This window comes from Lactuca serriola, chromosome 5 (genome assembly GCF_051521515.1).
Source record: "Lactuca serriola cultivar US96UC23 chromosome 5, Lser_US96UC23_V15, whole genome shotgun sequence".
Taxonomy (NCBI): Eukaryota; Viridiplantae; Streptophyta; class Magnoliopsida; order Asterales; family Asteraceae; genus Lactuca; species Lactuca serriola.
In genome coordinates, this window is record NC_136412.1 from 241,674,670 (window position 1) to 241,698,241 (window position 23,572).

The window sequence follows — 23,572 nt, forward strand, 5'->3', positions numbered from 1 at the left end:
AAATACGATCTCTTCATACCTACTGATAGCGGAGGTGGTGGCTATAGGGAAGGACTATCTCGATGACATAGACTTTGAGAAAGAAGGACTCTTGTGAGGGAAATGGTTGTTTCGGGGAAGGAGGAAGAAGATGCTCTTATGAGAGCATGTGGATGATAGAGGCAATGTAATAAAAAAGAAGAATAAGACATGTTTTAGGTTTAAGGGCAAATAAGGAAATGTTCCACCTCTTAATGGTTTATATATGTATTTTGGCTGAATGGTTAAGAGGCATTCGACCAAACATCCCTTTAATAAACAAGTCTATAAAATAACATCTAATATTACTAAGTTAAAAATTCTAATGAGAAAATTGAAGGGGTGTTTCTGATAAGTTTTATAGGCTATTAAAATACATATGAAGCGAAAATCTTAACCCTTAAGTTCACATGCAACCTATAAAAGGATCTACGTTTTCTCTAATTGATAGCAATAAACTATGAACATCAAGAACCCTAATGGAAGCCTATTATAATCAAAATATACATAGAATTAGGATTACATACCTTTTTCTAATTGTAGCAAATAATCACACCAATATTCTTCTTGAAAAAACTTGGAAAGCAAGCACCAAAAGCTTAGTGTCTCTAATGGTTTATACCTAAACCCTAGCAACTAAAAGACAAGAGGAGAGAAGAGACGTGGAAGAATTTTTTTGACTCTTCTTTTGATTATAGAGTGGACAAAAATAAGGATCCCTAAGGGTCCTATCTAAAGTTGATACAAGGAGCCATAGAATCCCTAATTTGATAATAATATTAATATTTCAAATTAGGTAATTATCCAATCCATTAATTATCTATAATAAATATTCCAAATCCTTTTAAGATCCTTCCTAGAGTCGTCCAAGCCCTGGAAGGTTCTGGAATTCCCTATTGTTCAACTATTGAGCAATTATAGCTTAAGTCATTGCATTATTAATTAATCCAATTAATCCTAAAATTAATCCCAATTAATTTCTGATTAAATATTAAATAATTATTACTATTTTTAATTAATATATTAATCACGTAATATATTAAAAAAATTATTTATTACAATTTATTGATCATATAATAAATTGATAAAGCAACCTCTCTCTCCAAATGTCATTCTACATAATTACTAGTTATGAGGGTAACCCAAAAAAAACTTTGCTTTCAGTTCAAATATATATACCAATTTAATTATGATTTTAGATACCTTAATCCAACAATCTCCTACTTGGATAAATCTATAACTACAACTACAAGTATAACTTCTAATCAAACAACAAAGTGTGTTTTTCGAAGCATCCGTTGAACTCTGATCCAATCAAATATTGGCCCTAAGATAAGTGATCAAGTATTCCTTCGTTCTTCAAGATATCGTATGGACATGAGACATGGATTATAATCAATATCATTGTCTAAAATTATGTTTCCTGATTTCCCGATTTGTGATGACGTCATTAGACTACTAATTGAACACACCAATTTAGTCCTGGTTGGGCCCAACACTATAATGTCAATACCAAATCACCGAGGGGACCAAAAATATAGTTTTTCATGTTAAGGCAAAAAGAACGAATAAACTTTGACTATATAGATGTATCATTTACCTACCAAATCATACATGACACTATGTTTTATAGCACCATGTTATTGATGCGTTTGTGCAATACCAATGCACAACTGACTCGTAAATTACAACTTATATATCTCCGTTTGAAGAATAAAATATATTATCATCTTAGAATTAATCATGATGAAATCCATAAAGTAGTCTTTAAGCGTGAGTTTATCCAATTCTCAAAATCTCTATTTTCTAAGTACTCATGAATATTGCAGCAATCTTGTTGCAATGTCTAATCTCTATAGACAATCTACAATCTATTCATGATAGTCTTAATTCAATACTTACTAATGTCATCTCTTAAGCCAATGCTCCTAACATGCTGGTTGTGCTTGACCCTATTCAGTGCCTTCGTGAAAGGATCTGCATGATTGTCTTTTGATGATACTCGTTTCACCAGGAGATGACCTTCTTCAACCCTGTGTCTGATATAATTGTACTTTTTTTTTTTTTTTTTTGTATTGTTATTTAAAGTTAGAGGAGAATCCTAGACAAATTAGAGGAAATTTGAGTTGAGTTTGAGAAAATCGCATATGATTTAGAAAAATATCCCAGATAAGTTAGAGGACATTGCACAAATTTTTGTCTAACTCATATGAGATTAATTCTATTTATTTAGATGGTTTCGTAAATATAAAAACATTGTTACATAAACACTATTAAGGTGGAGGATTTTTTTTTGTTTGACTTTCAATTGAAAATGTAAAATCAAGAACAATTTTTTTCCAACCTTAAATACTATAAGTTCATGGCCTTTTGCCATGATCAAATTACAATTTTAATAACTATTTGGACCACTATGTAATTAGATGGTTTCATAAACATAAAAAACGTTGTTGCATAAACACTATTAACGCGGGGATTTTTTTTGTTTGACCATCAATTGAAAATGTAAAGTCGAGAACAATTTTTTTTCCAACCTTAAATACTATAATTTCATGGCCTTGAACCATGATTAAATACTATGAGTTTATGGGCTTGGTTTTTAATCAATTTTTCAGTAAATGTAAAAAAAGTAAACCAAAATTTTATTTACTGTTCCAGCCATTTAAAACCTATCAAAAACACCAAAAATCAATTAAATAGTTCAAAGAAATATTAAAATTACCAAGTTTAGAAATTTACAACCAAATTATAAAAACATCATCAAAATAAAACAGAAACAATATATTACTTAATGGGTTAGGTTCCATATTTTAGTTATTTTTATTTTTATTTTTTAAAGTATATATTAAAAATTAAATAATCAGAAATATATATTACAAATCGGTTTCTGGATTTGGTCGGTTCTATTTTAGTGGGTAGTTTTTTGAAAACCCAAAATTGTTTTGTTTGATTTTGAAATCTGAATCCAAAACCGACGTTTTTGGTTATGTTTTCTGTTTCATTAGTTTTTGTTAGTTTTTCGATTTTCGGATTCAGTTTTATGCACCCTACTCATATTATTTGATAAAATAATGGATTTAATAAAATGACCTATAAGAAATCTATACAAATATAAATTTGTTATATTGAAATTAATATCAAACTATTTGTTATATTCTTTGTAACTATATAATACAGTGATTATTAACAAAACTAGATAAATTTACAAAATTAATCAAAGCAGGTGAAAACTTTAAGTACATACATTTTTTGTTATTAAAAAAAGAAGGGATATATACAGTAAAGTCCCAATATTTTCATCGATTTGACAAGAAAGTCTTAAACTTTATTTTGTTGACAAAAAAGACCTAATTCCCGGCTAACCGGGAAAAAATGATAAAAATGTTAAAAACTGCCGGTAATTTGGATTTTACTGTAAAAAAATAAAGTTTAGGACTTTTTTTGTCAAATCATTGAAAATATTGGAACTTTAGTGTATATATAATTTTTGTTAGTTAGAAATTTAATGGTATGATACTCTTTAAGCATAAGAGTTACTGAAACCTTCTCTAATCAGCTAGATCCTATTGAAATCCTTTACGTTTATATCTTGTTAAATCGTTTTTTTAATCTCAACAAACCGACATTGAAAAAAATTGAGATAATCAAGAAAGAAAGAAAGAAAGAACCAGGGTTGTGTTGGCTTTTGCAGTCTCAAAAATAGAGAAATTAGAAACATAAAAAAACAAAATTGTCCTGACTTTATACAAACACAAACAACGCATGCCTAGTTAAAAGGGTGTGAATGTGGAGAAAAGAAAGAATGACAATTTCTCCATTTTTGGGGCAGTAAAAAGCCAACACAACCATGGTTCTTTCTTTCTTTCTTTCTTGATTATCTCAATTTTTTTCAATGTCGGTTTGTTGAGATTAAAAAAAACGATTTAACAAAAAACAAACGTTAAGGATTTCAATAGGATCTAGCAGATTAGAGAATGTTTCAATAATTTTTATGCTTAAAGAGTATCATACCATTAAATTTCTAACCAAAAAAATTATATATACACTAAAGTCCCAATATTTTCAACGATTTGACAAAAAAGTCCTAAATTTTATTTTTTTGACAGTAAAGTCCTAATTGACGATTTGACAAGAAAGTCCTAAACTTTATTTTTTTCACAAAAAGTCATAATTACCGGCTAACCGGGAAAAAAGGGTAAAAGTGTAAAAAAATGCCGGTAATTTGGACTTTACTGTAAAAAAAAATAAAGTTTTGGACTTTCTTGTCAAATCGATGAAAATATTGAGACTTTACTGTATATATCCCAAAAAACAACCATATACTTTACAATCTCCTTAGGAAATCAATTTATGATGTAAAGCATTTTTTTAACTGATCCCATAAAAAAAACTTATATTATAAAAAGACATGTATTTCCATATGTATGTATATTTTCATAATTTTTTTTCATTTTTTTTCCAAAAAAAATATTGTTTTATAATAAATTGATTTTGATGTATATCATTACGTAGTTATAGATAGTTTGTAAAATGAGTTAAAAAATAATTATGAGATTTTCTAACATGTTTTCTAAAGTATATATAAAAACTATTAATTAAAAAAATATCATTATAATTTAATATGAAATGTATTAATTATATGAAATATTCTATATTATTAATGCACTAGTTTATAATCTGTAAAAACCACAGTTATATAATTAATTAAACTTTTATAATAAAAATTAGAAGTTATTAATCAATTATTTCAAATAAATTATTAATTAATTTTTTTTTAGTTATATAAATTATAATCGTTGATTTAAATAAATACATGCAATTATATCACATTATAATATATATATATATATATATATATATATATATATATATATTAACTTTATTTTATATTTTATTCTAATGTTATTAAATATTTAATGTAATTAGAGTGTGAAATTTAAAATTTGAAATTTGAAATGAAAAATCAATTTAGTGAGAAATTTAAAATTTAAAATGAAGAATTAATAGGTTTTCATTTGAGATGATAAGTGATATATAATATTAATGAAGATTTTTAATATTATGTCAATTGTCAATAAAAGAATAAACTTATTTATTTATTATAATATGAGAAAAGATTTAACACTTTTTCAATAAAAAATATTTCTATAATTAATAAATTTTTATATTTAATTATGGTAATATTTCTATAGTTCAATATATATTGTTATAGCATATCTTAGAAAAATCTCAATAATTATATACATAATAAAGCCTAATTATTAGAGATAATTATAGATAAGTATTTTAAATCACAAAAACTAAAAAATAAGACTTGTATTATGGTTATTTGATTTTGGTTGGTTGGTCTAATGCTGGAGACAGCCTGTCAGCAACAAAGTTCCACTCTCTTTCTCTCTCTCTCTCTCTATGCCTGAGTCCCCTTCTTCCCTTACCTTACGTTCCCTCTATTCCCCTCTCTCTCTCCTCCTAGGTTTTTCGTTCTTTTCCTCTTCTTTTCAATCTGGTTTTAGCTTAAGGAGATCCGGAATTTCTCGTTTCCTTGTAAGTTATTTCGTCATTGATCTGTTTTTCTCCTTCGAATTCATCTTCATAATTGTTATGTATATAATATTAATCCATGGTTATGAACTTCGGTTTTTGCTTTAGGTTCGCAAAGTAAAGTCTCTCTACAGTACTCGTAATTTTTCTCTAAATTCACGAGAAAATAGTTTTGTGTATCGTCCTTTGCTGGGTTTTTCCTTCAATTTCAGTTAATTTTGATTTTGACATTTATTTGATATATCTGGACTTATAATTATGATTACCGAGATTATATTCATGTTTAATTATGTTATGTATGCTTGATTTTACATGCATGACTTGGCTTTTATGAATGCCAAATTTTTTGGGGAAATTTGGTACAGAAGTTGGATTTCTTGAAGAAATTTACACTTCTCCTTTTGTGATGAGAGTTGTTGGATGTGTGGAAGGAACTTCACAATAACGAAGATAAATTCTAAAGACTCATTGTGGTCAATGTATTTTGACCATTTTACATTTTGCTTCAAATTAGATGAACTGCACATGATACTGTGTAGATGCTTGGGGTTCCTTAAATTGCATCCTTAATAGGCGCTAGAATGCAATTTTTCATTGTTCTTGACATTTCTGGAAATCTCATTCTTTAAGATCTATAGAATAGCAATTCAGGTTAACCAATAGGATAACACCCCAAATCTGCTGTAAGTTGTATAACTGAAACATATAAAGGAAGTAAGGTGATACTGCTTACTTAACACATGTAGAACAACATATCTCTTCAAATACCTCCCTTCTTGACAAGTGAGCAATGTCGTTTACATTTTTGCATGTCTTCATTGTTGTATTACTATTATCGACATCATAAAAAGCTAATTCTTGAATTGTACCTTATGCATACATTAGTACAAAAACTCCACAATAACCCTGAACTTTTACCAGATAAATCTGTTTTTTTCCCTTTCTGAAACTTGTAGTACTTGTGTGTCTTAACTCACTGATAACATATTTATTTATTTTTCTGGTGTAGGTGGTTTAGTTGACTAGCTACTGGGAAACATAATAAGTTACATAGTCACTTCAACTCTGGGATTTTACCTTATTACCCTACACAGAGCTGTGAATTATAAATTCTTACATGTAACAGGAAATTTTGAAGTCCATGCTGTCAGAGAGCATGCGTGGAATCTATTTTTTGGGTAATGCCCCTGACGAGCGTTGTTGCTGATGCACTCGGCGTAGTCACAATCTCTCTTGTCACACTTTTGGGTCTCATTGGTTTGCTTTGCATCTTATACTCCTTTTATTTTCGCGACCACATTCGTACCCAAACCCATACCCAACTCGGATACTTCAGTGGCCCGTGGATTATCCGTATTATTTTCATCTTCTTCTCAATCTTTTGGGGCTTCAGTGAAATCCTACGTCTCGAATTCTTGAGACGTGAAGGCCGGGTCCTACACACTCTCAACTCAAAATGGCAGGAAAGGGTTTGCAAATACTACATCGTATCAAACCTAGGATTCTCCGAACCGTGTCTTTTTTTAACTCTTCTTTTTCTTCTTCGCGCCTCGTTACAGAACACGAGTTCCGGCCCGTTGAGCCGGAAGTGGAACATCAAAACGACGGTTTACGTTCTCCTAGGTTTCTTACCGTTGTTTGCGCTTCAAATGACGGTTGTTTTTATCGGACCTCGATACGAAACGGATTTGCATTTGAACGAGAAAGGTTATTTTTTTAAAACGACGGCTGGGCCTGAGTACGAGAATGACGTGGCGCGCTGCTATTACCCGTTACTGAGTACCATCTTTCTTGGTCTTTTTGCCACCGTGTTGACTGTTTATTTGTTCTGGCTCGGGAGGCGGATACTAATTTTGGTCATCAATAAAGGGTTGCAGAGAAGAGTGTACACATTGATATTTTTGGTTTCTAGTTTTTTTCCATTACGGGTTTTGTTACTCGGTTTATCTGTTTTGTTCAAGCCAGGGGACGCGGTGTTTGAGGTTCTTGCATTTTTGGCTTTTCTTTCTCTTTTATGTTGTTCTGGGGTTGGGATTTGTGTTCTTGTTTACTTCCCGATTGCAGACTCTTTGGCTTTGAAGAATCTGCAAGATATCAGGGAACATGACACTTGCTCATTAATTGCTAACCGTGGCCCACCTGATGATTTTACTACGGGGTCCACAAAAAGGGGGTCGATCTCGTTTAGGGCTATTGAAAGGGAGGAAAATATTGGAGGGTTTGTGGAGTTGAGTCTGTTTTCGCCTAGTCAGCATTTGACCCCGATGGGTTCACCTCAGGTTCATGGCTGGCCGATGCTTCCTTTGGGGTCGAGCTTGTGAACTGTGATGGTGGATCGATGTCTGTGAACTCATTTTTGTGGTAATTGAAATGAATGTAAAGGTTTTAGGTTTAATAAGGATTTTGATGTTTTTTTTGGTTCTGTATTTTGTTTTGTTTTGTTTTGGTGCCACCCGCCTTGTTTTTTTGGTGGAACTGATCTGTATCTTGTCGTATTATACTTTTGGAAACCTGTACAATTTCGTTAATGTTTGTGATTCGAGTTAATGCAAATTTATTCCTTGTTGATCCGATAATCAATTTTCTATCATCTCTCAACACCATATTTTCTCTTACTTACCTATGAAATGTACGTTTTGGGGTGGAATATTTCTAGCAAAAGATCAAGGGTTTTAAATCTCAAAAGCTGTGGAATGAGAGTTTCAATTCCAATAGCATATAAGTTTAGGGAAACTGTGCTATCTATGCTAGCCACATGGCAAACTGTTGTTAACTTGATTCATGTCCCATATGATGCTCCGGAGCATAGTAATTGAGTGGAAGTTTCACTCTCAATATGAAATGAGTTTTTCGTTTTTTTGTGTATTGTACTCTAAAAAAAGGGCTAAACACTTAGTTAAACCAACAGAAACCTGGACCTTCTTTATGGAATTGTAGCCGCCTACGAGATAATCAGACAACTGATTTACATATTTGTGTGAAGATTGTTGGAAGAAAATTATCCTTGAAAATAATTAATTAACATTTATGTCGATATTCTTGGTTTTCTTTTTTGTTTGATATGTGTAACTGTGAAGGAGTAACGTTAGTTGTGTGTGTCGGTAAGCGGTGTGTGTTTTTGAGTTTGAATTGAAATCCTTGGTCATGAGGTGTTGTCGTGAAAGATCCGGTATGTCACGTTCCCGGTGATCCCACCACAAAATTGAATAAGACAGAATTTGTGTTTGTTTTGTGCAATAAGTATTGGCTGAGTAGACAAGACATGTAGGGTAATGCCAGGTAATAAATACTGGAGGAAGTTTTGAGACATAAAAGAACATGGTGCAGAACGCAACAGTTGACTTAAGTCCACCTAACATATCCATCTCATATTCAGATATTCTCATTCCAACGCATAACAATCATCACTACAATCATAATTCATAAATAATCAGTGTATCAAACAAATTATTATATTTGAAGTTTTATATAAGAAAATGTAATCACAGCTAGGGTTATGCGTTTACGTGTTTGTCATGCCCATTTGACATTTTAACATGTCAAATTATTATATATGATGTTATTCTTCGAGGTCGGACATTATATCAAATACACACCATATATTAAGTTATACCTTGATGATTTTTATGTCCATGGATGTTGATCATATGTCTAATCTTAATTCTTAAGACGTGTTTTTGTAGATGTAACGATATAATACCTCTAAATAACAATAATATCACCGAATAATGTCGTAGCATTTGATTATATAATTAAATATGTATTACCGAGTTTTTTTTCCCCATAATTACTGAATAAATGCAGTATGTCCGCAACAAGCATATGAAACTGAGTTTAACAAATTAATTATGTTATCTTAAGACACCAATCATTTACCTACTTGTCCTTTTTATTCCCTCCAAACTCCTCACGAAATAAAATTGATGAACATTGTCAATTTTTTTTTGTTGACATGTAAGAGTAAATGGTCGTTTTTATTTGGTCTTGAAAGAATACAATATTTAATTATCATTATCCGTCCAAACATTTTACCCATACATAATTTAATGGGAAAAAAGAAAAAACCCTAAGACTATTAAGATGACAACAAATAGAGAAAATGACAAAAATAGTCATTTACACTAATTGCATTACAAAAATAGCTAAAAAAAATCGAAATTACAAAAATAGCCAACAATTTCGCAGATGAGAAGGTCCCATCTGCGAAATGACCTTCTCATCTGCGAAAATATAAGCACCTAAAGCACAGCTGTGCTTTAGGTGCTTGTACTTTCGCAGATGAGAAGTTATTTTTTTTTTTTTAATATTTTTGCTGTATATATAGGGGTAATTTCGCAGATGGAATAGGTCCATCTGCGAAATACTCTCACTCTATCTGCGAAATGGTGGTTTTTTTTGTATTATTATTATTATTATTATTATTTTTTTAAGTTTGACTATGAAATGAATTGGTTTAACTACGAAATCATGTTGCTATATAAAAAGTTTTGTAGAAAAAATATCATTTTGGTTGTTATTTGTTTAGGAACTCTCTCTACAATTTGCTCAAAAAATGATTGAATATTTGGTTTGTCTTGTAACCGGTGGGAGATGACAAGTTAATGGAACTAATCTGGAATACATATGTCCACAGGGAGGCATTTCTGAATTCGCTTTGATATTTTCTGAGTATATTAGTTATAGTGATTTTGTATCTTTGGTAAGAAGCAAAATTGGTTTGTTAGACAAATATAGAATTAGTCTTCGTTTCCACCATCCTGAATTAAATTATTATATAGCTATAGTTGAAGACATGGATGTTAGAATGTTGATAAACGTAATCAAATGTAGTGGAGGAAGGGCTGTGAAAGTGTTTGTGGTGGTTGATGAAGTTGAGGAGGTTAATGGGGGTGGTGAAATTGGAAACCAGCTTGTTGGTAATTTATGCAATTATAAAGGGAGCAACGATCCGATAGGTACTTTCAATACTCCTAGTGTACCTCAGTTTCACAGTGTTGCTGAAAATGTTAATGTTAGTTATTCACCTATTCACTATGTGGATCCCGAGAATTACAAGTCTGTTGGTGATGATGATGTTGGTACATATCTTAATCATGTGGGTGGTCGTTGTGATGATGTTGCCGAACAAGAAGTTAAACTTATGAATAGGCGTGTGGTAGATAAAACTAAAAAGAAAAAAAATTCAAGTCAAAAAAATGAAAAAAATCATGTTTACGGGCATTATGTTGATGTTGGTGATGTATGTTTAGATATAACCGAGCTACAAAGCAATTCCGATAGAGATGAGTTGGGTGATGAAGTTAAAACTAAGTTTCCCAATAACCTTTTTCACGGTATGCCCCCTGTACCAGCATGGCCAGTTGATATTAATGAAGATATCCCAACACAGATGGTAGACATGAATCTTCAAAAGATTCAATGTGAGAGTATATTTAAGAACAAAGAACTTTTAAAGCGGTGTATTGGTAAAAAATGTCTTCGAGAAGGTTTCCAGACGAGGACAAGTAGATCTACCAAATCAAGGTATGAAGCTGTGTGTGTTTCAAAAAATTGTTCTTGGTTAGTAAGAGCAAAAGCAATTAAAAATTCTGATGGACTTTTCCAAGTGAATAAATTTGTTGATGTACACACATGTTCTTCAACATTGTTGCAACCTAATCATCGACAAGCAAACAAATATGTTTTAGGTGAATATGTTGCTGATGTTTTGGCTGAAGACTATAGTAGAGTTTATCAGGGAAAAGAAATTGTTAATGATATGAATGCTCAATTGAATATCAATATCTCATACCATCAGGCATGGCGTGCGAAGCAATATGCATTGTTGTCGTTAAGGGGTACGAAAGAGGATTCTTTTACCAAACTTCCGGCGTATTGTCACAACTTGGCCAAACATAATCCGGGTACTGTCACACATATTAAAACAGATGCTGATGATCGCTTTGAGTTTTTGTACGTCGCACTCGGTTGCTCGGTTAGTATTATCATATCCTAATTTAATTTTTTAATATTTATTTTGGTGTATTTGAATAGATATACAATGTATTGTAGGTACGAGCTTTTGTCAATTTTTGTAAGCCGACCCTAGTAGTAGATGGAGCTCACCTAAAGGGCGAGTTCAAAGGTACCATGCTACTTGCAGTTACTAAGGACGGACAAAACCAAATATTACCGGTTGCATATGGTATATGCAAAAATGAGTGTACCGATTCTTGGACATGGTTTTTTCAAAAACTACATGATTGCATAGGAAATATGCAGGAGCTTACAATTATATCTGATAGGTCTCCATCTATAGCAACATCCGTTGCCAACATTTTTCCTCACGCTCATCATGGAATATGTGGTGTCCATTTGTATTTCAACATAGTATCTAGATTCGGAAAGAGTAAGACGGTTAAAGGAATTTTTTGGGAGGCGTGTAGGGCGTACACAGTTGATGCTTTTGATGCTGCCATGGATGTTATGAAAAAGACAAAAGAACCAGTATGGGAGTACTTAAAAAGTATAAATCCAGAAACTTGGTCAAGGGCACATTTTAAAGGGAACCGATACAATCTTATGTAGTCCAACAGTGCGGAGTCTATAAATGCATTATCTAGACACGCACGTAAGGTGCCAATACTTATGTTGATTGATTTTTTTCGTGCTACAATGCAACAATGGTGGTTTCAGAGACGTAACTTTGCAGGTATTAAGTAAATTTGTAATATTAATGTTTTATTAGTTTTGATGTTATTGATCTTAACTTCTTCATTTTGGTTGTTTTTTTAGTGGAAGCAACAACAACACTTACCCCTTGGGCGGATGAAGTTGTAAAAGAAAACAAGAAAACTGTTACCAAATGGGATGTTCGCATGATCTCAAATACGAAATGCGAGGTCAAAAAGGGGGCACAAAATGTGATTGTTGATTTTCAACATATGACATGTACATGTAGGCATTGGCAACTTGATGGGATACCTTGTGGTCATGTCATAAGATGTTTAACAGTGAACAATTACCAAGACTGCTCGAGGTTTGCATTAAATGCTTACCTTACCGAAACACTAAGGAAAACATATGAGGAATCAATAAACCCTCTGCCGAAGCCATCCGAATGGGAGATCCCCGATGATTTGATGATTGTTAAGCCACCTATAATGGATAAACGTCAGCCAGGCAGGCCAAGAAACACAGACCGCATTTCATCCCAAGGCGAGGGTCCAATTATAAAAGAGTGTTCTACATGTGGTCAACTAGGACACACGAGAAATAATTGTACTGGAAGGGCATACGGTAGCAGAGCAGGTCACATAATTTCTACTGCAGAAATGGCATATAATATTGGTGGTTCAGCGGGTTGCTCACAAACCTATAACGCTGATTTTGATATAAAACAACCTTGAAATTAAGAGTAATGACGAGTTGTTAGCTTATTATGTATTGTAATATTTTTATTAACTCTTACAAGACATTGCTATGCTTTCATATTTTAGTTAAGTTTGTTGATTATAACAATGAATGAAGCCTTTATATTATACAATATAGTTTGCAGATTTATTTTAACAGTTACAACATGTTATTTAAAAAAAACAACAAACGATCCTTTGGCAACCTAATCTGTTTCATGATAATATTACAACAACTTTGTAACTAATTTTTAAACTCAGGGAACTGCAACGGGCACTTCTCTTTCTCCATTGTTATATAGTCATCCCTAATTCTCATTTTGTCTTCGAAACGATCCTTTTTTACCATAATGTGTATCAACTGCTCATCCTTCTCAGCAAGCCGTTTTTCAGTCGTTTTGATTGCCTTCTTACTCTTTTTTATCCAATCTTTATGCTCTTTGATTTTGTTTTTATTGAGGTCAATCCATTCTTGAGCTTGTTTGCATTCCGAATCTATATCATTAGCAAGTTGAGTGAGAAGTCGGGATGACTCTTTGTCCTCTTCTTGTTGTGCTTCAGCCTTCTTTAATTCTTCAAAATTTTCATGTGACATATATGGCCCGGCTGAAGAGGGTGTAAAAAAAGGGTCTACCGAATCACAGTAGTAACAATCTACTTCGTTGCATTAGCAAATTTCGAATTTGTGTGAGGAACTCATAATAAAGTCGATATTGTATTAAACTGGAGCAATAAGTGGTATTTATACATACTAGACAGTAATGAGAAGTCCAACTTTGAAATGACTAGACAGTAATGACAAGTCACTGTAGTAACCTGCACATCCCAGTGGGACCCTTAAGTGACAAGAGATAAATGACAGTTTGACATGACAAAACACTGCATAAAGCTGAAAATCGTAGTCCAAATATAACCATTTCGTAGTCAAAGTATTAATTCATAGTCTATTTATTTATATAAATAGATGTTTAAGATCTATAAACCAAACACCCAAATCACCTAAACGAAACGAATTCCCATTATTAGAAATGTCGTCGAATGCAGCAAGTTCTTCGAATGAAGTACCTGGTTCCAATTCTGAAAGGCCATAGACGACAAACGAGGTGTTAGTTCTAACACGATGCTGGCTAAGTGTTAAGGATGGTGAATCGTTACTTGCTCCCCCGCATTGCCTAATTGGTGATGAATGGAGTCGCATCACATCTTTGTTTAACCATGAGATGGGAGAAGGACAAAAAAGAGAAAAATCAGATGTTGTTACTAAGTGGACGGATGTAAAGGAAGAAGTGACATGGTTCAATCGAGCATGTAGTTATGCGAAACGTAACAATGTTCGTTATCGTGACGAAGAAGAGTTCTTGGAAGTTGTTACAGAGTTTTACATCTGTGAGCATGACGGCAGAGACTTCGAATATGAGGAAGTTTGGAAGGTTGTTAGAGATAAACAATATTTCAAGTAGACCGCTCTAATTTGTGTTAAGAATAACCCATGGACTTGTGTTTTACGTTAATGCTTTGTTCGTATTATGTCGTTGTTTTTCATGTAATTGTTGTGATGTTTTTAATGGTTCATGGAATCCTTGTTACTAATGTATTCTAATATATTGTGATAACTAATGCAATGGCCATTTATTAACTCAAGTTAATCATACGAGTTGCTCACATAATAAACTAAAATATATTTTAAACAAATGAAATACATACGAAATACATGAAAATAACCTAGTACTCACATAATAAACTAAAATAGATTTTAAACAAACGAAATACATAAGAAATACATGAAAATAACCTAGTACTCACATAATAAACTAAAATAGATTTTAAACAAACGAAATACATAAGAAATACATGAAAATAACCTAGTACATGAAAATAACCTAGTATTCAAATAATAAACTAAAATAGATTTTAAACAAACGGGATATATTTCAAAATATTCCAAGGGGCTTCAAACTGGAATTCCAACCCGTTACTTAATGACTTGTATTCCTCCTTAGCGGCTTCCAAGATGACATCCTCAGTAGCATTTAAACGGGTGTCGTCAATTTTGATATAAAGATCGTTGAATAATAGAACTTCGGTTTTCATTTCATACCATCTTGCTAAGATGTCTAGTTCGTCAAGATCGTTTCTTGTAGCCATTCGGTTTTCAGCATTGAAAATATTGGTTAAACGGCTCCAAAACATTGGATCGTTCAACTTGCTTGTCTCGTACACATGAATATAAGCATGTGTAAGAACCAAGAACTCTTCATTGCTCCATGATATAGAACTCATTTTGATTGAAACAAAGAGAGTAGAATCCAAAAAACAATATTTGAACAACTTTATTGGTTAATTTAATAAAGTATTGCATGTAACTTAAGGTCAATTTATAGTAGTTTCTACACAAAATCGCAGTCCAATCTTCTAATATGTCTGCAATTCATAGTCAAAATTAACTGACGAATGCAGTGTACTATACTTATAACACAACAGATCACTGTTCGAGTTGACAATTCATCCTCGGTTGAATGACAACACAATACATTGCTGCTTGAGTTGACAAGTCATTGCACTAGGAAAGTAAGGAGTCGTTATAAATAGATTTCAATATCCGTTGTAATTGTATTGTATTACTTCCCTCCTTGCAATTATGGACTCACCACATATATGGAGGAACGCAGAGGAGGTCGCTTTGGTTCAAGCTTGGATTACAACTGTAGAGGTGGATTTTCCACCGGGTCCCCCACAAGTTCGTGCTGGATCATTTTGGTCTCGTGTCTGTCATTTGTTTCACCATTTAATGAACCGCACTCAATATCGAAGAAGAAGAGATGTCAAAGCGAAGTTTCTGGATATGAAAATTGCGACATCCCCAAAATCTCGGCCAGAAAAGACCGATTTCATTTATGCTTTTAAAATAATTTCAGAGTAAATCCTTTTGATTTGAAAGAGTTGCGAAATTTGTTCCCAAAAACAAAACATGATAAAACAATGTTTACCAAAGCATTTCATAAAAGAAATGTATTTTTCATTATATAATCAAAACTCGGGGTGTCATGTTCCGATACAGACCAATAAGCATAAACGATAACATTACAAGTCATTCAACAAATGTATACATATACAAACTTGTAAACAAAACAACTGATGGTTCATCCATCTTATGCCCTCGCGCCACTACCTGTAATACAAATAAAACTGAGTGGGTCAGGCTTGGGAGCCTGGTGAGCATATAGGGTTTTCAACCCACAATAAATAATCATATTTAATTTTCACCAACCAACAATAACCCAATTACCCATTCCCGTTATTCTCACTTTATGTCCCTAAAACAACTAACACAAGGGACCTAGTCTAAGAATATTTCATCGGGGCGACAACACATGCTTCAGGGGTACCTCAGCAATATAAGTCAAATAAGGCAACCATGAGGGGGATGGAGTACAACGAATGAACACCCAAGTTCATTAACACCTACAGGTGGCGAACCTGCTAATGTTTCCACAAGACTGTCTAGAATAGCCCGTGGTCGTCATCTAAACTCCGCTAGATGACTAAATCAAACAACAACGAGGCCTCTCATCTGTTTATTACACACCAACTATCTACCCATGTTCTACCCAACATATTAGTAGATAAAATATACATTTTTATACATAGTTTAAAAACCTGTATAGCATGCTTTAATCAACACATATTCCACATAACAGATGAGGCACACACACACATAACACATATCTCATAGAGAATAAATCATATCTATGAGATAGAAGAGAGTGAATACACATTCACACATATAAACAACAATATACCATACACATAGCACGTATTTTATAGAAAATACTTAATATTTATGTTGGAAGAAGGTAACTACACACTCACACCTATAAACAACAATATACTTAATACACTCGAACCAAACTTGTATTATTATCGTGTTTATGAAAGGTAGTATACACTCACTTGATCAGAAGATGATCGGACAGCACTACGACTTGCAGAAGTAGTAATCCTCAGCAGATCTGAAAGATCTTCACAAAAATCGAACTTCTCGCGGGCAGAGCTTCGGCTCGGGAACCGCACTTCTCGGGATCTTCGGGATCTCGGGACTTGCCTCGGGGCTTGAGTATGATACCGGGGCTTCGGGATATTTTTGGCACGCAAAACGATGCAAAAAGGGAGAGAGAAGAGAGAAAATGAACAAAAGACTCGGCTGCCTTCGGATCCTATTTATAGGAGGCTGGAGCCTCGGAGTACGCAGGGCGTACTGCAGTACGCGACGCGTACTGCTTCCGAAATCGTCATTGCATGCGTCATCCGAGCCACTTGCTGCGAGTGTCGACACCTTCGGAGTACGCGGGGTGTACACGAGTACGCGGGGCGTACCTCGGATCAGACCGGTGACTCCTTCGGATAATGCTTCCGAATTAAAGATTAAAAATAAATACAAATTATTTAATAAACTTCGGAAATTCATATCTTCCTCATACGAACTCCGTTTTCGACGTTCTTTATATCCACGCGAAGGTGAGACTACGCTCTACAACTTTCGTTTAGACTCCGTCGGCTAATTTTTACTTTATTTTTATTATTTATTTTTAATAGGCCGCGACAGAAAAACTTCGTTATAAATTCATAACTTCTTCGTTTGACGTCCGTTCTCGCCTAACTTTTATCGCTTTGATACCAACAACGAGACCTTCGATCCTCGTTTAGATTGTTTCGGCTAAAAACCGCTCGATCTCAAATCGAGTATTTCGGGCTGCACACCGCTAAGCCGAAACTTCGATAAATCATAACTTCCTCATACGAAGTCAGATTTGGGCGTTCTATATATAGACGGAAACCTCGTTTCAACTACTACAACATTATTCAAAGATATTAAGTTTATTTTACACTTAAATTTTGACGCTTATTTTTATTCTTAATTAATCAAACCACATAATTAAGCAATTAAGCACAAAACACAATACTTAAATAATACAATCTTTATTATTTCAAAACGGGTTACAGAGGTTAACCTAGACTATTACATTGCTAAAAATGGCAAGCCCGGAAACACAGGCGTTACAAAAATGAAGGTGAAACAATTTCAACGTATTTATAACGAGTTGGATAACGAACATGCAAATACGGATGAAGACATTCTACGGCAGGTGGCTTTGGAACTATACCGTTTTGAATATGATGGTAGCGAGTTTACCCACTTAGATGCATGGAATCTTTTAAAGAATGTCCCTTATTTTTAATATGCATGTTGGTTAAGTTAATTGTTTTTCGTTATTTAAGTTACTTGTTGTTGTATGTGTCTAGTCGTTACTATTTAATAAACGTCAATTTCTTTTAATGTATGTTGTTTCGTCAATAGCCAATATATAGAACGCAATAAAATATAAATGGGGTACATGAATAACTAATACATAATACGACATAAAATATAAACTGGGTACATGGATAACTAATACATAACACAACACTAAAATAAAAACGGGGTACATAAAAAACTAATACATAATACTACATAAAACATAAAGGTGCTACATGAATAACTACTGCATTGAGGGAGGTAACAGGACCACCGTTTCATTTGGTATTTCCCAATGCACATGTGATGGTATAGTATTCACCACCTCAGATCCATATGCAAGTTGATACACATAATTAGTGAACTTGTAATCAACCATTCTCTGAATGGACTCAGATGTACGGGTTCTTAGACATGCTATAGCGTGGCCACATGGTATACCGCTTTTTTGCCATTTACCACAACTACATACCCTTCGTTCAACTTGTACGTTGCTGGTGGCAAAAGTGTCATCGACTTCAAATGTATCCCCATACAAACGTCTTGCATTACAATTATAAGACTTGTTGAGACTTTTTTGAACCTTACTCTCAACGTAAGGGGTCAACCCACCAGACAACCTCCCTGTAAAATTTGATATTTTAATAAAAATAGTAGCACAATAAAAAAACTAAATATAACAATCTCCCTTACCAGCCAGTTCGGCCCGTTCAGCATACTTTGATTGTATCGACGTGGTGGTTAACTCAATTATCGTTGTTATAGGAAACTCACGTGAGGATATAATTTGCAAAATTTCAGGGACGTCAATCGATTTAACATTGTAACGTATTTTTGGGAAAAATGATCTTGTCCATTTTGAAATCGGTATATCGTCAAGCCAGTAAATTGGACTCATAAGCAAGGTGCAGAAAGGTGGTTTCCTACATGTACTTTTCAACCTTTCCAAACACAAGTAAAAATCATCAACGCTGTATGCATTGCATGACTTCCAAAACAACGATTCGACTTCCGTATTGTTATGTCCGACAGACTCACGTATCTTTCGAGCTATATCTTTAGGACAATATCCATGATAGGAATCCGGGTAGGCACTCTGAACACCAAAGTCTATGTTATCACACAGTTTGCTTATGAAACCAACCTCTATGTCCTCACCTAAACAATCTCTTAGCCTCATCATGAACCATCTCCATGATTCTTCACACTGTAAGGTTCCCAAACCAATTGCTAAGAGTAGTGGTTCATGATTTCCATCTAAAGCCACTGCGAAGTACATTATTGTCAGAAAGCTCCCAAGAAGGGGTAAATAACCCACATATATCAGCGATATCATGCACCTAAGGAAGGTAAGAATCTACATAAAAACGAACACATATTAGTGATAAGTAAAAACTAATCGAGATACATTACCATGAAATATTATATAACTCAATAAAAGAAGTATGTTATACCACGCAACCTAAAGCCACAAAACAGAATTGAAAGCGGTTGGTATCGGTTTTCTTAATGGCTGTGAAGGTATTAGGATTTGTTCTTTGAAGGTTATGCAAGAAAATTGGTAGTTGAGAAAAGGTTCTTTCGCTGTAACTACTCATTTTCAATACCGATGATAGTGCTCTACAATCATCACACAAATGCAATATGAAACAAATGCAATTATAAATAGAAAATATTGTATCTCTACTGATCAAAATTCATAGTTTAACCTTTTAAATTCATAGTTCAACTTTTTGAATTCATAGTCAAACCAGTTCATTTCATAGTCAAATTTCACTGACCGACATGACAATACTACAGAATGTACTTGTCTGCATTTCATAGTTCAACCTTTTGAATTCATAGTCAAACCAGTTCATTTCATAGTCAAATTTCACTGACCGACATGACAATACTACAGAATGTACTTGTCTGTATTTCATAGTTCAACTTTTTGAATTCATAGTCAAACCAGTTCATTTCATAGTCAAATTTCACTGACCGACATGACAATACTACAAAATGTACTTGTCTGCATTTCATAGTTCAACTTTTTGAATTCATAGTCAAACCAGTTCATTTCATAGTCAAATTTCACTGACCGACATGACAATACTACAGAATGTACTTGTCTGCATTTCATAGTTCAACCTTTTGAATTCATAGTCAAACCAGTTCATTTCATAGTAAAAAAGAATTGTCTGTAATATGATTTCTTCTAGAAATGGGTGTCACTCATTATGAAAAATTTAACTGAGAAAGTAACTTCGATTTAAAAGAAAAAGAAGGCTAATGGCATACTGCAATTGCGGAGGAGAACGTATCGTTAGGATTTCGGGTACAGCTAAAAACCCAGGAAGATTGTTTTACGCTTGCCCATATTTGGTATCATGTTCTTAACGTCATTCAAATTTAAACCCTCGTGTTTACATCACAAAAATTTATTTTCTTACTGTGAATATTAAATTTAACAGGGACCAAAATGCGGGTTTATCAGTTGGGTTGATGAAGAGAAGGACCAATCTTCTATGGTAATAGCTAAAGTAGCTAACTCTAATAAGCTCTTTCAATCAGAAAATAAGAAGTTAAAGATAGCGTTGGTTTGTAGTTGGGTGTTGTTCTTGGCAGTTCTTGTTTACAAGTTGTAAGCTTTTCAATATTGTTTTTATGGTTTTGAAGTTGTTAGGTCAATAAATTGTTGTATTTGTAACGTTAAAACAAATGTTGTAGTCGTTCTTATGTTGTATGTATTGATAAGTAATTAGTAGGTCATTAATTTGTTGTAATTGTCGTAACATTATATTTTTTGCCATCCGTTGAGTAAACTGTAAAAATAAACTAATAATGAAATCCAACATTAATTTATATATACAATTATATAATCCAACTACATAGGACCAAGACTAGACCCCCAAATAATTTTTGCCATCCGTAGACGGAACTCTAAAGCTGCGTTCTTTGGGTCAATAAGAACACGTATTGGTTGACCTGAAACCAATTGCTCCATAAACATACAAACAAAAACACCGCAATCTCCCAAATGACTACTTTGTTGGGGAACATTTTCTTCATAAATGAATTGCATATTCAATGGAATCCTTAGGATGTTCCTCCGGGCCCAATACTTAATCTTGTCCAAATAATTTGCCACCCGACGTTCAAATTTGGAAAAGATTCCTTCAGATTTGAATTTTTCATAAGCCCCTCTACCAAGACTGTCATACATATGCACTTCCATTGACGGTAATCGTAGTTCCCCAAATAGCCAATGATTAGGGGATGAATGAATCGGCAATAAGACCTGTATAAAGATCAGAAAATAAAATTATGTTTATTTACATCACAATACAAAAACATAACAAAAAAACGATATTATTTTCAATATAAACTATTAAGTTTACCGTATCAACATTCCACCAAGCAACCATGAAGTTGGGGTACGTAGCAATACCAGCCATAAATGCCCTCCAGTCCTGTCCTTCTTCCAAAGCATGAGAAACAAAAAAATTTGGAGGCATTATTGTATGTCGGTCGCTCTCAAACCGTCTCTCCATCAATAGTCGGTACCAAATGGTTATATGCTGCACACATGATAGTTTTGTTATTGACTAAAAAACAATTAACTTTTAAAATAATTAATTAACAATTAATTTACCGCTGACTCCAACCATCCGTCGTGTGTATGCCCAAACAATGAGCTCCAAAAATCTCTATCTGACACGAAATTAAACAAACGATGCTGGACATCATATGAATGCAATACATAATTTTGGATGACAACCTCACCGCCTGCTACGTAAGGTTGCAAGCGCAACATGGAGAAGTCATGAGCAACACCAAAAACTGGAGGAGGAACGGGGCTTGTTGATTTGATATCAACCTTCTTTTTTGTTCTTCTTTTTTGCTTCGGTGTCGTGTGCAACTAAAAACAATATTCAAATGTTTAAATCTATATCTTTCAGATAATTCACATAAACATAAAATCATCAGTTTATAAATAAAACGAATACCTCGGTGTAAGGAGGGCACAAATATTGTGATGGTTTTCGACTCCTCGGTTTATCGGGTGTAACTTCTTTGTCATCATCATCATCAAAATAATCTACAATTCCCGTTATTATTAGTTCGTCTTCGTCCGACACATCATCATCAAATTTGTTCCCCGCATTGTCATTCCTCTCCTCCCACTCCTACATTAAAAATAATACTTTATACTTAATAACGAAATACACATAATTTAATAAGCAATAATATCTAAATAAACAAAATATTTATATTAATGTAACTATAAGAACCTCTTTAACTTCACTATAATCATTTACATCAAACACATCATCATCAAATTTGTTCCCCACATACTCATTCCTCTCCTCCAACACCTACATTAAAAATATAACTTTTTACTTAATAACGAAAGACATTTTATTAAAAAGTAATTATTAAAATCGTAAAGGTAACATCTATAACAACCTTGTCGTCTTGAATATCACCAAAAACATTTTCAGTTGTATTGTTTTTATTCATCACTTCATCTTGCATAACCTATATTTTCAAATATAAAATATGAACACAGGTATTCATATATGTTAATAAAATTTAATAAATAATGTAGCATGTAACTAACCTGTTCATCATAATTTCTTTGTGACACTGTCGGATCATAAAAAATAATGTCGTTCCAAAATTGTTCATTATTCACTTCTTCAACAAAAACCTCTGTAGGTTGTCGGATCATAAACACATGCTGCTCCAGTGTATGTATCCGTTTCAACACCTCGTCTAGGTTGTGTTTCCCACTGCCCCGACCTCTACCATGAGAGCGACCACTGGACGACATACTAGACGAAGATTCGTCTTGTCTCCTAAAATGGTCCCGTACTGGGGATGGAACTGCTTTCCCTTCACCATATACATACTCTTGAAATGACATATAATAAGAAGATGTCATCTCACCATCACCTTGTAACATGTTTTGTCTTGGTGGTAGCCCCTCCTAAAAAATTAAACATATTAAAAATGCATATAAAAGTATAATAATCAAGTTTATTAATAATAAACGAAATATTTTTAAACCTGCATCTTTGACCAAATCTTGTTCACGTCAACCCATTTCAATTTTTTTGTTCCACTCCATCGTTTCATCCGAGGCAAGTCTTTATTTTTTCTCGATGCAAATCCACATGCACGAACAGCCGGAATCATCTCTATATCCATATCTACAATTTTTTTACAATTACAGTAATAAAAGTTAAAATTAAAATAAAAAACATAACAATAAAACAATTTAAATATAAGAAAATTTTTATACCCTTATTGGAGCCGTAAATCCTGAAACGGAGTACTTTAAAGT

At 33.3% G+C, this 23,572-nt stretch overlaps 2 protein-coding genes across 3 annotated transcripts; one reads left to right on the forward strand and one right to left on the reverse strand.

Moving 5' to 3' along the window:
- Positions 1–5,374: 5,374 nt before the first annotated feature.
- LOC145053847 (uncharacterized) lies at positions 5,375–8,135 on the forward strand. Of its 2 annotated transcripts, XM_079001958.1 has the most exons (3): positions 5,375–5,562; positions 5,668–5,698; positions 6,569–8,135. In XM_079001958.1, the coding sequence occupies exon 3, from the start codon at positions 6,741–6,743 to the stop codon at positions 7,878–7,880; it is 1,140 nt and encodes a 379-aa protein (XP_078858084.1). In that variant the 5' UTR covers positions 5,375–5,562; positions 5,668–5,698; positions 6,569–6,740; the 3' UTR covers positions 7,881–8,135. The 2 variants fall into 2 exon arrangements, with proteins under 2 accessions (XP_078858084.1, XP_078858083.1); XM_079001957.1 differs by lacking the exon at positions 5,668–5,698.
- A 12,974-nt stretch (positions 8,136–21,109) lies between these two features.
- LOC145050313 (uncharacterized) lies at positions 21,110–22,957 on the reverse strand. Its single transcript, XM_078998586.1, has 6 exons — positions 22,847–22,957; positions 22,518–22,601; positions 22,233–22,412; positions 21,878–22,144; positions 21,624–21,803; positions 21,110–21,523 (listed from the first exon to the last, which is right to left on the reverse strand). The coding sequence occupies exons 1-6, from the start codon at positions 22,955–22,957 to the stop codon at positions 21,110–21,112; spliced, it is 1,236 nt and encodes a 411-aa protein (XP_078854712.1).
- Between the last annotated feature and the right edge of the window lie 615 nt (positions 22,958–23,572).